The sequence below is a fragment of the Manis javanica genome, chromosome 16 (genome assembly GCF_040802235.1).
Source record: "Manis javanica isolate MJ-LG chromosome 16, MJ_LKY, whole genome shotgun sequence".
Taxonomy (NCBI): Eukaryota; Metazoa; Chordata; class Mammalia; order Pholidota; family Manidae; genus Manis; species Manis javanica.
Window position 1 is genome coordinate 38581146 of NC_133171.1, and position 15776 is coordinate 38596921.

General features: G+C 39.3%; 1 protein-coding gene across 10 annotated transcripts in view; it reads left to right on the top strand.

The window, feature by feature from the left end:
* Window positions 1-15776, top strand: part of PKHD1 (PKHD1 ciliary IPT domain containing fibrocystin/polyductin) — a 421695-nt gene that overhangs the window by 300575 nt on the left and 105344 nt on the right. For 8 of the 10 annotated variants that reach the window (XM_073224035.1, XM_073224039.1, XM_073224037.1 and 5 more), the window contains 4 exons: window positions 1257-1409; window positions 5349-6227; window positions 6889-7057; window positions 8656-8813. In XM_073224035.1, coding sequence (XP_073080136.1) covers window positions 1257-1409; window positions 5349-6227; window positions 6889-7057; window positions 8656-8813 — 1359 coding nt within the window. Of the gene's footprint in view, window positions 1-1256; window positions 1410-5348; window positions 6228-6888; window positions 7058-8655; window positions 8814-15776 lie in introns of those variants that run through there. The other 2 variants (XR_012125992.1, XM_073224036.1) reach the window with 2 other exon arrangements.

The following is a 15776-nucleotide window of genomic DNA, read 5'->3' on the forward strand; positions in this document are numbered from 1 at the left end:
CTGGATCCAATCGCTGTTCAGAGGGGATGGATAATACCTTACTGCTGCCCTAGACTCATCTTAGGGCGCTTTATTTCTATTCCTTCATTAATTTTATTGCCTAGTTTATAAAGAATACTTAGATGTAGACTACTTTTTCTTTTTTTGTTTATAATGGCTAATCTAGAGCAAGCTGAGAAGTTAAGAATCTTGTTCAAGGTCACTAGGCATTTTCATGGGTAAACCAGAATAAACCTCCAAGGAGCTGAGCTTTCAGTTCATTTCCTGCCACACTGAATCAAACAATCACTTAGAATATGGTAGTTACTGTAAGTAATGACTTCTTTTTCCATACTTAGGCATGTGTCCTTCCCCACATGAAGTTCCTTTTGATGTACTGACCACTACTAAGAGAGAGAGAGAGAGAGAAAGAAGAAAAATACCTTAAAAAATATGCTGAGTATTTTTATACACTATACATAGTTAAAATACATTCTACATAAATAACACATAACTGTAGGTTTTCTTGTTCATCTAATGAATCCATTTAACCCATGCAATATAGCTAATAAGTAACAAAATTGGAAATAGAGGTGTGAGGGAGTATCTTTTTCTCTCTGATAGGTCAAAGGGAAATACATGTTTTCAACAGGACTCTATCTAAAGCTATTTTGAAATTGTAGTTCCAACGATGATTTAAAAGTGGCCGAGCAGAGAGACATCTTCAGCAATCCTTGCTGTGGGATGCTGGGTGAAATGCAAACGGAGCCGCTGAGACGCTCCTTCAGGCAGCGTGAGCGTCAGACCCACCAGGAGAGGCTCTTTGTGTGTCTTCCCTCCTACACAGGCTGCTTTAGTTCTGTCACTGCCTCCCTCAGCTGATCTGGGATTCTTCCCGCTCATGAAAGGTCCACAGACGATGTACAATCGGAGCCTGAAGTCTCACCTGATGAGTTTAGGGGAGGAGGTTGGGGACCCCACTAACTGCACAGGTCTGCCCTGACTTCCCTGTCCCCAGTACCCACAATTATTGAGGAGAAATGAATTCTTGTTCAAACACTCTCACTCTGATCCCAAAGAGAGACATAGGAACGGGCTTTTCATTTCTCAGCTGACATTCGTGGAGAGTGCCTGAGGAAAAGCAGACCTTAATGTTGGTTGGACTTCCAGGGGGAAAGGGATGTTTTCATTTGACAGGTTGGCTGGGTCCCCAGCGTGGATTCTGAAATAGGTTTTTCATTTTTTAATCCCCCTTCCCCTAATTTCTGATGCCCCAGGAAGCGTCCATGTCATGGAGGACGGCCGAAATATTCGTTTGGCTGCTGAGGCTGGGCTTCTGACCCGAAATATACAAATCCAGCCTGATAAGTCATGTAGTGGGAGGCTACTTGTGGGGTCCTACAGGAAGTCCAGCAGTGAAGAATTTTCAGGTAAATGGAATTTAAAAATACTATTACTGATTGGAGCCTATTCATCTGGGACACGCAAGACATTCCAGCTGCGAGAATTTTCATTTATAAAACAAAGTGTTTGAATTAGATGGCTCCTTTGTGCTCTGGGAAGCTATGAATTTTCAGTTCTAATCTGTGCTTAATTATCAGTGTGATGTTAAAATAATATACTAGCGATCAGCGCATATGCACATTTTTTACCTCAAAGAAAACATCTTCAGCAGATGTGAAATTTCCTCTGCTTTGAAATTATAGATGATTTAATGACCACTTGAATTTTATCTCTTTCCTGAATTTCTATTACCCTTTCCCAGTAGCATGCTCTATCTGATGGCAGGCCTCAGCTCATGCTATAAATTAATAGCATAAATTTAAATAAAAACAATTTCCATATTCTGGACTGCTTTAAGAATCAGTTCAATCTCTCTCATTTCTTTCAAGCTTTAGCTCTTTTGGAATGCTGCAAAATTATTTGATTTGGATACCTTGTTTTTAAACTTGTGTTCCCTAAGTATATTCCAAAGGCGTTTCCTGGTCAAATAAATTTGGGAAAGGCTGTCACAGTAGCTCCATCAGAGGAAGTCACTGAGTACATGAATATAACAGAGGCTCTGAGAAAGCCTGGAATAAAGGATCTGAGTATAATGAGCATGAAACACTTCTGTTGGCACATATGTTTCATGAATATGATAAAGGGTGGTATTTGGACCTTGAAGCACAAGTTTAGGATTTCTGGTCCAGAGAGCTAGCTCATGCACCATCTATTCTCAACACAAGTGACTTTGCTCTGCCTCGCCCCGCCAAGGACATCTGGCAATATCTGGAGACATTCTGCTTGTCACAACTTGGGGGAGCTTCCGGGACCTAGTGGGTAGATGCTAAACATCCAGCAGGACACAGGGCGGCCTCCCACCAGAACGGATTCTACTGTCCAAGGTGTCAGTAGTGTTGAGGTTGAGAAATTGTGCTTTCAGAGACTGATGAGTGCTGAGTCTTGGTCTTGTAGAAATGAGACAGGGCCTCTTTGAACCAAAACCAAAGGCCAAGCTCAAGCATGGTCAGAGGAACAGGATAGGAGGCCAGTTCTTATGGTTGAGCACCAAGCCTCAGCTGAATCAGCTGCGAGACTGACTTGGTCCTGAACCTCTGACATTACTGGTTCAGGGCTTCTTAAGTCATCCCTAGCAGAAGTCCCGGGAAGAGGGCCTGTGCTGAACCCAGAACTATGCTGCTTTTCATCCCTACTTTATCGTATTTAATCCTAATAGCCCTGTGAGAGAGATGTTTTTAAAGATGAGAAAATAGTCTGTAATAAAATAGCCTGCTTATTCGTCAAACTCCATCAGGAGCCTGTGAACTCCTTGAGGGTAAGCCTGGGTCTTTCAAGTCTGTTCTCCTCATACAGTAACTGCTGTGTATTAGGGGCTCCATAAATGTGAATGAATAAAATATCTAAAGAGTGGAGAAGTCATCCGGCTGGGAAGTGGAGGGCATAATACTCAAATTCAAACCTGATTCTGGAGCCCTTGTTAAATAAACTTTTAATTTTGTAAGCATTTGAGATGTATGGAAAGTTGCAGAGATCCTATGGAGAGTCCCTGTGTACCTCTCACCCAGTTTCCCTGCTGTTAATATCTGATGTAATTCTAATACATTCATCAAAACCAAAGCATGAACATGGGTGTATTACTATTAACTGACCTCAAGACATCATTCAGAATCTATCAGTTTTTCCACTAATGTCCCTTCTCTGTTCCAGAATCCAGTCCAGCTCCCACACCTTATTAAGAACACTTGGATTTTTCTATACAACTCCAGAGCCAGAAGTAGGTCAAGGGTGACAGCTACGGGTATTGAAAAATTATAGGTCAGAATAGCAGGCCAGGACTTCTAATTCTTACTTGTAAATCAGAGGCCTCTGTCATTATCTTCCTTCTAATCACTAACATCCAGCAAGTTGTATTCAGGGCTGTGATTTTTGAAAAGAAAAATAGGAAAATAGCTATGAAGAAGTCATTGCTAAATTCTTAATTTAAATGCTCAAGAGGTTTTAAGTATTTGTTATTGATTAGTTTTCAGTCATTGGTTAATATATAATATGCACACAAGTAAAAAGATCTTGTACAGTTTAAAAGTGTGAATTACAACCATGTAAACCTAAGATGTATAAAGACTAATTAAAATAGTGCTGACATACTGCTTTCACTGAGATTCTAGACCCACTCTCCATTCTACAAAATTAGCTATGTATGAGGACTCACACCAGCATTTGATAGCCTCGGTGCCAAAGTTCAACAGAGACAGGTTTGACAGCCCTTTCAGCGATGTGCTTTTGGTGAGGGACCCTCTAAATTATATCAGTAATGTTATCACCAGACAAATAGTTTTGGGATATTTTATCATTCTGTGACTATTTCTACACCATCTACCAGTACCTCCTTAATCAGTGTCATTTGAAAAACTTAGATACATTGGGATCCTGTTGCGTGGCTGTGAAGACATACATGGTCTTTGACTCCATCTGCCCTTCAGACAGTGGCTTGGCTCTTCATGACAGCTGATCGCGAGGGTTCTTCTGGTTTTTCATCTGTGAAAAGGGAGTAGGGAAGGTGGAGGATGTAGGCTGGACTGCATTTGAATTCTAAACACTATTACCGAGACATGATAGCTCCCTCCAGTTTTCATGAGAGAAATAACTTGATAATTTACCTTTGGCAGTGCCTTAAAAAAAACAGAAAAAAGGAAAAGAAGTGAGGGGTAAGTCTGATCTTCCGAGATGAGGGCACATGACTCATTATTGGCTCATAGTTATTGCCCAATCACCTGAATTTCAGTGCAAAGCTGCTGTTTTCTCCTAGTACATCTCCCACTCTCCCAAGTGCCAGCAGGGAGGTTAATAACACATCTGTGTCGTCCATGTGACTAGATCTAAGTCCTGGCATGTTCCTTAACAATATATATATATATATATATACATACATTCACATGTAATATATGTGTGTGCCTGATACATAATGAGTACTATGTAAGACTTAAGCATTGTAGTTATTAATTGATCCATTTCTTCCCTCTAATCATGTTATTATCTATTTACCAAGAGTATATATGCTGACACATTAGTGCTCATTTCATTTTTTAAATCAACCTAATGGCTATATTTTATATTGTATTTTTAACAATATCTACTTAAAACAGTACAAATAAAATTTCCAATCACACTAAATAATTCACAATCTTCTCCTGACACAAAAGAAGTAGAAAATCTTACTGTGAAAAGAAAAAAGGAATTATAGTGTGGCTAGGATAAGAATACAGAAAATACTTTACAGGGTCTTTAAAATGATGTAAAGTATGTTATTGCCTCTATCATGTCTTAATCAAGAAGCATGTATTATGTTTCTGGGCATAAATTGAGCACAGGTAAATTTGGTACTTATACTCTTAAGAAATACTTGAAATGTTTGATAAAATGACTATTATATGCATTCATGTACTATTTTTGTGGGGATGGCTATGGCCTTTGCACACAGGGTCACTGAAAGTAGGCATGCCTTTGAGGTTGAGCAGCAGGAACCTACATGCTCTTCATTCTTATCTAGTTCCCTGACCCAGCCCTGCAGACAAATGCATAGCATCTTTAAGCTAGCTGTGCCCATCTCCCAAGCCTAGCTCTTTCCCCTACTCTTCTTTCTCCCTCCCCATTCTATCACCAGACTCGTCAGACTGCACATGAAACCTTTGCAGGTTGTAATATGATATTTCTAATGATTCACATTTTGTTAGTAAGATTCAATGGCATGAAATAGAATTCTGGTACTGGGAATAAATGATCACATGTTAATGATGCCCTTAAATGCACCATCCTTCTGCCTTTTGTAAGAGAGAAGAAAGTACTGATGATGTGCATTTTGTTTGTAGGTGTGCTTCAACTTTTCAATGTGGAAATTCAGAACTTTGGGTCACCACGGTCTTCCTCCATTGAATTCACTAATGCATCGGCAGGGTCCTGGATACTGTCTTCTACTGTGCACCAAAGCTGCGGTGGGGGCATTCATGCAGCTGCCAGTCACGGGATCATTTTAAATGACAACATCGTGTTTGACACAGTTGGGCATGGCCTTGATTTGGAGGGTCAGGACTATTCTCTCTCTAATAACCTTGTAATTCTGATGACACAGTCAGCGTGGTCCAATGTTTGGGTGGCGGGAATCAAAGTGAACCAGGCAAAGGACATCAGCCTCTACGGCAACGTTGTGGCGGGATCGGAGAGACTTGGCTTCCACATCCGAGGCCACCGGTGTTCCTCCCCTGCAGCTCTTTGGTCTGACAATGTGGCCCACTCAAGCCTTCATGGTCTCCATCTCTACAAAGAAAGTGGACTTGAGAACTGTACCAGTATCTCTGGCTTCTTGGCCTTCAAGAACTTTGACTACGGTGCCATGCTACATGTGGAGAGCAGTGTGGAGATCGAGAACGTCACTCTAGTAGACAATGCTGTTGGTCTGTTGGCTGTAGTGTATGTATCCTCTGCGCCACAGAATTACGTTGAAAATGTACAGATTGTGCTTAGGAATTCAGTCATTGTGGCCACGAGCTCCACTTTTGACTGCATTCAGGACAGAGTTAAACCTTGCTCTGCCAACTTAACTTCAAAAGATCGAGCTCCTTCCAATCCAAGAGGGGGTCGAGTTGGTATTTTGTGGCCTATTTTCACCACAGAACCAAATCAGTGGCCTCAGGAGCCATGGCACAAAGTGAGGAATGGCCATGTAATTTCAGGAATCATGAAACTTCAAGGTAGGATGTTTGAGTTTCCAAACAACGTAGTTTCATGCAACTGTGCATGGAATCTTTAATAGCCTTCTGAAATTGTATCAACCAAAGGATACAATGTAGGCTAGTGCTTGCTGTCCAATTGGCAGCCTGCTGGGTATTGATAACCACAAAGGTGATTATCAATCAGTGAGTGATTCCTATAAAAAGTCATTGTTTTATACACGTTGAAGTGCCTTCACACCAATTATTTAATTTGACTATATGACACTTAGGAAAGTATCATTTTCCTTATTTATACAAAGGTGGAAATTGAGATGCAGAAATTATTCCTCACTGAAGCTGTTTAGTACTTGGTAGAGCAGCAGGATTAAAATCAAACTTATACCACAACCTATTCAGTTAATCTTCTTCAGATTTCTTTTGTACTAGTGTACTTACCCCTCACAGACTTTTCATCAAAACTTTGATAGAAACTATTGCTCTTAAAGCTTTAATGTATTGGAATGTATTGAATAATTAAAGATACTTTGTCAAGATTTATGTAACCTCCTGGAACTACCTTGGACAGCTTAAGCTTATTCCTGGAAATACATTAGTATAGGAATATTCAGTGTGCAGCCTGTATTTGTGATTGGTAATTTACATGATCTAATGTCATGTTATCTTAAAAATGCTTTTTCAGATGTTACCTTTTCTAGTTTTGTTAAGAGTTGCTATAGCAATGACCTAGATGTCTGCATCCTGCCCAGTGCAGAGAACAGCGGAATCGTGCACCCAATAATAGCAGAGAGGACCAGGATGCTAAGGATCAAGGATAAAAACAAGTTCTACTTTCCTCCTTTACAAACCAGGTACCAGTTTTTGTATCTGTAATAAGCAACATTTATGAAGTATTTGACAATCTTTGAAATCCTTAAACATGTTTTAAAAAAGGATAAAATTATCAAAGGGAATAGAAATAATTCTTTCTGGAAAGGTATGGTAGATAGATTGAATGGCCCCAAGCCTTTCCCCTCCTCTCTTCATGCCTATTGTTACGTGATTTTTGCAATCTTTCCCACTAAAGAGGCAGAAGCTATTTCTCTCTGCCTTGAATCTGGACTCAGCCCTGTGACATTCTTTGGATAACAAAAGGGGCAAAAGTGATGGAGTATGAGTTTTATTGATGTTGTCTTATTGTTTTGTCTTCATTAGAGATGCTCCTCTGGGGTGTTTTTCAAATTCCTGGTAAAACATTCACTCTAATTTTTGAATCTTCCATGGAGTATGGTGTAACTAGTCTTCAGAAGGAGGCTTGAGAGCCCTGTGCAGGGATTGGGAGGTAGCAGGAGACAGTGTCTGCCATCGGGAATCCATGAACTGAACGATGTGGCTTGGATAGATATTGACTCTATATGTACAGATATGAGAACAGGTGTAACTACCGTTCTTGAACATATGACCTGACAGTTTTAGTTAAGGATCTGAAAATAGATGAGGAATTCTTTTTTCCATAAAAGGGAGTGGGGAAATTAGAAGCAGGGAGAATGGGTTACTTTTTATTTCCCACAACACTGGGGAAAACTCCTTTAGTTGGAAGGAAAGAATCAAGAAAATCACCCTAATCAGAAATTTTGTGTGTTTGGCCCACCACCGATGTCTTTGAATGCCTAACCCTGAGCCATTTCTGGTATCTAAACATTATCAGGCATGACATTTGTGTCATTTTTCTTCTATGGTTCAGTTTCCCTATGCTCATATCTTACCTATGAGATGAAATAGTTATAAAGCTAAATGATATTAGCATCTTATTTTTGTGCTATTAATGCCTGATTCATGGTTGGTATGCAATAAATATATAATATTATTATTACTAATGGTACCTGAAAATATTAGATTAGGGTAAATCAATAAATTCTCTGTGATTCAATGCTATAAATGCCTATAACTTGTTTATATACCCCACTCGACTAAATTCTGAAAGTATAAGAACCATGGTTATCTTTGTGACCATTGTGTTCCCCAACATGTAAGTTTTAGGTTTCCAATAAATATTTATTGACTAGGAATATCTAATTTTACCTTGTTTGTCTATAGCACAAATATAATTGATAGTTATACTGATCATCTTAAAATACTACAAAGCCCCAAAGTTCCATAAAGAAATGATTATACTGTGCTCAGAAGATATTAGAGTTAGGAGCATTTTATTATATCTTGCTCTTTATAAAATTAGAAATCTATATAAATATTATACTTCTGGAATATCTGGTTAGTAAGAATGTCTTTATTCTTGACCATATAACTGAGAAATAACATTTTATATGGAGTCTTATTTCACATCTATATATCACATTATTAATAATAAACTCCTGTTGATTTATATTCATAAGATCGGCACTACCGAGAGGTGTTTTCTTCTTGCCACTTTTCATGATATGAGAGAGTTGCTTTCTGTCTGTCTTCACAGGAAAGATTTAGAAATACTTGTCTGCCCTCAATCAGATTGTGAAAGTCCAAGAAAATACCTCTTTAAAGATCTGGATGGGAGAGCTCTGGGTCTGCCTTCACCAGTTTCTGTATTTCCTAAAATTGAGGCCGAATGGACTGGATCCTTCTACAACACAGGTTGGTTTTATTTAAATTTGGTGCCTCCAGTAGAGGGAGGAGGCAGGTGAGGGAGCTGATGTGGCTGCGTTGTCAAGTGGAAACAAAATATCCTGGAGAGGAGCTGAGTTCTAGGGTTGGGTCTGTGCTAACATGCTGCTCCGCTCGCCGTATCACAGGAATGTTGAGTGACTAAGAGATGTCAGGACATCATGCTTGTGCCCTCCATGAGATTGCCTGTGTCTGTGTCAAAAGTACAGATTGCACAGAAGTACAGATGAGTACAGGTGAGGAGAACAGTCCTCTCACGAGCTTGGTTCTCCGGCTGGAAGCAGCTCTTGGTGCTCAGCGTTGCAGTGTCTGCCACGGAACCAGCAGTTCTGGCTTCGGCATCTACCTTTCTCTTCCACCAGGACTGAAAGTTCTCACTCTGCAGAGGCTGGTGGAGTAGATGCTTCCTTTTCTCCACCTTCTAATTGTCCCTGATGGGTTTTGATCAAAAGATCCTTCCTTTTCCTCTTGCTTATACAACCAAAGCCCATGGAGCTGTCAGTGTTTATAGCTGGACCCCTGGAGAGATCATATCCCTCTAGTTCCACAAACAGTAAGATTCTGAGTTTCTGTTTGAGTTCAGAGGGGAACTACTGCAGGTAAACCTAAAGAACTGTCCTGGCTTTCTCCTTACTTCATGGCTGATTCTTCTCAGGTTGCCCTAGTCTCCCTTTCCCTTTTTAAGCTCTGAATGTATGAAAGTCTCAGGGAAATGTCCTAAGATTTATTTTCATCTCTCTGGAGTTTTGCTCTCAAGTTCGAGGTTGAAATACCATTTATTGCCTATGACTTCCAATTTACATCTCCAGTGCAAACATGAACCTGAATTTTGGTCCAATATACCTGGCTGACTCCACTACAAAGAATATGCCCCCAGTGGGATTCTTATCTCCTGCTAAATCCACAACCTGCTTCTTGCACCTGCTAACTGGTACTGTCATTCATGAGGTTATTTAAATAAAAAGTCTAGAAGTAATCTTTTTTTATTTTTTTTCCTAACCCACACTGTCTCACTTCTAACTGTTACCATCTGTCACCTGACAAGGGGTTAGCCTCTTAGCTGGTCTTTCTTCCACTCCTGTAACCTATAATCTATTTTTTTACATGATAGCCAGTGTGATCTCTTCACCTTTCCAATGTCCTTCCATTCCCCTCAGAATGAAATCCAAACTACAAGCCTGTAAGTCTTGCACCATCTGGTCACTGCCTACCTCTCACTTTATGTCCTGTGATACCCTTTTTACTTTCTTATCATGGTCTTATTTTTCCTTTAACATGATAAATCTTTTTCCACCTCAGGACCTTTGCATTGCCTATTTCCTCTGCCTGAAATCTCCTATTCTCACTTCTGAGTTGGCTCCTTCTATTCAAATGATAACTCCTCAGAGAAGCCACCCTACCTAAAATAATTACTCTTCTATTATTCTCTAGGCCTACTATGCCAGCTTTATTTTTTGTCACAGTCCCATGACTTGAAATCATGTTATAAATGTCCTTGTTGACTTGTTGATTTACTGCTTGCCCTTTTAGAATGAAAACTTGATGAGGACAAGAATTTTGTACTTTCACTGCTATGTATTTGGGAAATGCTTAACGAATATTAGTTGATAGGCTGATCAAGTGAATTAATTATTGATAACCAAGGAGAATACTAATGCTCTTTGCCCCAAACTATTCAACATGGCAAGAAATTGAGGTCGTGGGTTTAAGGATTTATCTATAATATGGAATCCTGAAACCAAGACTTTACTGCTTATCTTTTTACTTGTTTCAACCATTTTCCATTTGAACAACTGCTGGTTATAGCATTTGACATTTAGAAAGTTTCTACACAAGTCTTTTAATTACCATCCAATTTCATGCTTCACTACTTTTTCATATTTCTCAGGTTTTTTCTCATTGAAGGATTATTTTTGCAACAGAGTGAAAAGCTCCGGGGACTACAGCATAGGTTTTAAAAAGTCAGTGCTGAGCACATGGAACATAACATGCTGTGTAAATACTCATTTTGACCTATTGGTTATATCTGTTGAATATAACCAGCTAATACATTTTTGCACAGAATAAAATTCAGGGAAACACTGAGAAAATACATGCAGAGCCATAAAAGAAAAAAAGACAAACAGCTACTTTCCCATTTGCCACTAGATCTGTTCCAACAGCTTTCTTTGTAGGCTACTCTATAGCTTGTAGCATTATTCCACTGTTTAGGTGTTTACCCCACCAAGAAAACCTCCTCATACTTTGAGTACACAAATGACTGTGAGGCTTTTCTAAACCTGTGGTTTTTGGTGAGGGTCCCATTTCTGTAGAATCAGTAACAAGGGATATGTGTCCCAGAGTATTTAATGACAATTACATTTCAAAAAAGAATAAGGACTGAAGATAGTGTCTAGCTTGGGCTACCGCAGGGGCAGACCCCGATACAAGGCTTAGAATCCAAGAAGTTTATGTTGGGGGCTGAGCTCAGGGAAGGAGAGAAGTGGGGAGGTAAAACTGGGAAAAGGATGAAGCCAGTAAAGGGTGTTTATCAAACTGGTTACCACTGTGGACCCTTAAAGCTCAAGTATGGCAGGGGGACCACAGAGACCATGGAAACATGACCCAAAATTATCCTAACTAAACTATGAAGAAGCTAAGGTATTTCCACTTCAAATCCCAACTCATCATTGACTGAGGGATGCTTCTGGGAGCAGTAACTCTCCAGCCTTTTGGATTTTCCCACACATAGGCCAAGTGTGCTCTTTCCTGTGGCCCAGGAAAACCTTTCTCAGAAAGGAGTAGTTGATGTTTGAAGTAGCAGTCTTTGGGGTTTGAATGTGAGTGCGAAAAACATGGGTGTGGCATTGAAAAAGTCCTTTATAAACAGAAGCTCTAAAATGTCAATTAAACTCTGTATGTGAATAGTAATGTCCTTTTGATGCACTCTTATGCGGTACTTAACACGTGCTGTAAATACACTGTTTAGGCACAAACAACCTTCTGCTGCTATTGTAATGCTGTATATCTTTTTACTTAACTCTCTGTCTTGGCTGTGAAACATGATTCAATAGTAAAACTCCAGCAGGTATTATAATGTTACATACCAATAACTTTCAGTGTGTGGACAAGCATGAGCATGTGTGTGAGTGACTGAATGTACATAGGCAGGTGTATGTGACTGACTGCCTTAAGCTCCTGATGTTTCCTAGCTTTGTAACATTTTAAATGAGGTAGCTGTAGTTACCACTGTAAGGATTCTCACACTATAAGAATCTGCTGTTTACTGCACTGAAAATGCAATCTGTGTCTTTTTGCAATGAAGGAGACGGTACATAGCAAATGGTGCAGTGCCTTCTGGGTACTAACAGGATGGTAGGGTTTTCTTTAACTTCCAAAATATGAATAGAACCTCTTTCCCTAACTCAAGTCCCCTTCTAATTTTTTTAATCATTCTCTTCTATGCTTCTTTTCAATTCCTGTCCACAATCTGGTGAATGAGAAAAGCACTAATTTCATCTTCAGAGAATGAATGTCTATTTTGTCATTTTCTTTTTCAAGACAAGAATCTCTGATTTGTAAAACAGGAAGAGCAGTGCAGCAAAGATGAAATTGGAGACGACTGGAACCAACTCTCATATTTATTCCAAGCAGCACTCAGTTTGACACACCCTTCTGTCCTTTCTCGATTTTGTTAACAGTGTGGAGTCCACTGCCTTTGAGGTTTATTTTTAATTTGAAAAATACAGATTTTATTTGCACATATGCGTGTACATGCTAAACTACCCACTCAGACATTCACAGGTCCCAGCAGGCTGTCATATACTCACATTAGGAGCAAAAATTGTCCATGTGCATCAGCTATGAGAAATACTGTGCCAGTAGTTCTGCTATCTGTGTGACGCAGGGTGTGTAGCCAGAGGAAAAGTGAGCTGTTAATTGTGTTTTGTACTTATCTCTAAGTTTGCATTTGCAGCCAACTTCGAAACATGCATGGCGATAGAGTGCAAGGCAGCTAATCCCAAGCAGGAGATCCTTTAAGAACCATTTGCATTTTATTCTGGGAAGGATTTCTTTTGATTACGGAGGCAACTGATAATCTGAAAATCCAAAATCATGTAGAAAAACAAAGCCTTGGAATTAGTATCCCATTCAGGTAGGACTAGACAGACACCACAGCTTTCCACTCTGGCTTCTTACTCATTTCCTGTCTGTCTCAGACTGCAAGTGGCTGGCATTGCCTCTCAGACCAGTTCATACATGTGGAATACCAGTGTTGTTGTGCGAACACTGAAAGAAATTTGAGCTTTAATTTCAAGGGCATGTTACAATTTCTCAAGCATGATGAAGAAAGAAGGAAGGTAAAATAGAAGCTAGCATTCCTTGAGCACCTTCTCTTCATGCTGAGTGCTGAAGTTGGCATTTTCATTCATTCAGCAAATGCATTTGACCACCTATAGTCTACCGGGAAATTTCTGAGGATGGGAACTATAGTTGTAAACAAGACAACATCCCTGTTTTCATCAAACTTATATTCCAGTGGAGATATATGTGTTAGATATTTAAATTTAAATCTATATATAAATTTATAAATATATATTTTAGAAATAATATGTATTTATATAAATAAATAGATACACAATGGAAAAAATAAATAAAAATATTCCAATAGCAATGAGTAGGTCTAAAGAAACTGAAGTAGGGTTTTAGGCTTGAGAGGTAGTTTGAGGTGTGTGTGTGTGTGTGTGTGTGTGTGTGTGTGCGTGTGTGCGTGCACATGTGTGTCAGGGAGAAGCTTTTTGAAATAGAGATGCATTTCTAATGAGACCTGCATGAGCAGAAGCCTTCTAGAGGCTCTGAGACAAGAATGACCTCAGTGTGTTGGGGTGGGGGGGGAGGGTGCAGTGGATAGGAGACCAGTGTGATGTATGACTTATATGTAGGTAATGAGAAGGGGAGTCTTTGAAGGGAACCAGGAGCCAGCTCCTTGAGATGCCAGGGTAATTTAATAAGATGGTCTTGGAGGGTTTTAAGAAAGGTGGTGATAGAACTTTATTCCTTCTTTGAAAAGATCATACAGGCTGTGGTAGATCGTGGATAATGGCTAAGAGCCAGACTGGGGAGCAGGCAGTGCAGTTAGTCAGTTGGAGACCAGGGGGGCTTTGAGATGCACTACGTGAGTGGTCCAACATACTCTCCCACCAGTGTGCTGTGAGATAATTATATAGATTTGTTATTTAGAAGCAGAGTGATTTGACAGAGTAATTTAATGTCTGTTGAATCTAATAAATAAAACTTGGGGCCTTTATTTTGTCTAATTTGTCTGATAATTTATATATTATATTTTAGAAAAATATTGGTCCTCAATAGACTGGAAATTTTTAAGCAAACAAAACAAAAAACAAAAGCCCTTGTTCTCCTTCCAAAATTGCCTCAGTTTAGGAGATAAATCTGATGTGCTTAGACAATGGCTCCCAAGACTGGCTTATCATGAAAATCATCCAAGATATAGAACATTCTTTTACATGTTGAGGGGATTTTGAGTCAATAAGCATGTGTGGGGTGCAGGCCTTTGTGTTTGGAACATATGCACACACACACACACATACACACATACACACACACACACATCCCTAAGTGATTCTGTCGTGCTAAGGTCTGAAAATCACTACTGTCAAGTTATATGCTCTCTTTGACGTAAATAGACAGGATTTTAAGAACACAATATTTTTTAAAATTTTAAAATCAAAGCAGTTTCAATTTCTCATACAAAATCAGGAATTCGCTCTCTGTGCCAAGTACCAATGAATATAAACACACTTGTTTATATACACACCAAATATATTTCTGACAGAGAAAAGAACATTAAAAAGATATAAGAATATTTACTATCTAAATTAAGTCTTTGGATAGTAAGAATACATTAAACCTTTTTTCAAAATATAGATTATTTTTCCTACTATTTAAGTGAGTTGAATGACCTCAGAATGTCACTTTCATAGTATATCACTGGATAAAAATGGATTAAATGCTAAGTTTATTTTTTTAATTCTACATTGAATTATTGTATTAAAAACCTAAACTCACGATAAGCTTTTCCCACACTTTCCTTGACGTCATTCCCAGCAAAGTACTGTGGTCTGACCGAGACTTCTGAGCAAATCACCTTCAGGGCAGGTGAGTTTCCATTCTTTACCATGAAAGGGTACGAAACATTTTTCAAATTGTGTTACTTCTTGAGAAAGAAAGTTATAAACCATTGTGAAGACCTTCAAAGTGACTGGCCTCAAATCAAAAATAAAAGATTAGGTTGATAAAAAAGAAAATAAAGCTGGCATTTGACTGTCAGCCCGTAGAGTGATGAAGTGGTTTCTAACTGAGTAATGGAGAGCGCGAGTAATGTGGAGATGTGTTCTCAGCTGCATAACGGGGAGTGCCTAGCATTTTCTCAACTCTTTGTTGCTGGATCTTGAAATGTGTCTTTTCTTTAAGCTTTCTCGGCTTCTCTTTCATCCCATTTGTCCTGGGAATGACAGCACGATGGTATTATAAAACAGGAGAAGGGAGAGGGAGGGAGAAAATGAGAGGACAGGATGGAGAGAGAAAATGGTTTGTCTGCCAATATCTATGCTTTCAGAGGTCTTTTTCTTCTAGCTAGAGGGGGAAATACCATTCTCTTTTCCCAAGCAATTATAGGCCCCAAAGATTGAAACTTGGTATATAGCTCTTTAATCTCAGCAGATATTTATGGTTAAACATTAGACTTTTAGGATTCCAGATGTCAGGGTATTAAAATATAAAGGCGCAGTGGAGGCTCAGAAAATATTAGAATCTTGGGGATATGTGGCAGGAGAGACTTTTATCCCAAGCAGAGGAGGATAAAGCGTCCGTTGATACTTTGTAAGACCCAAAGAGCACCTTTCCTTCACCTTATCTGCTTGCTCCCCATGACTT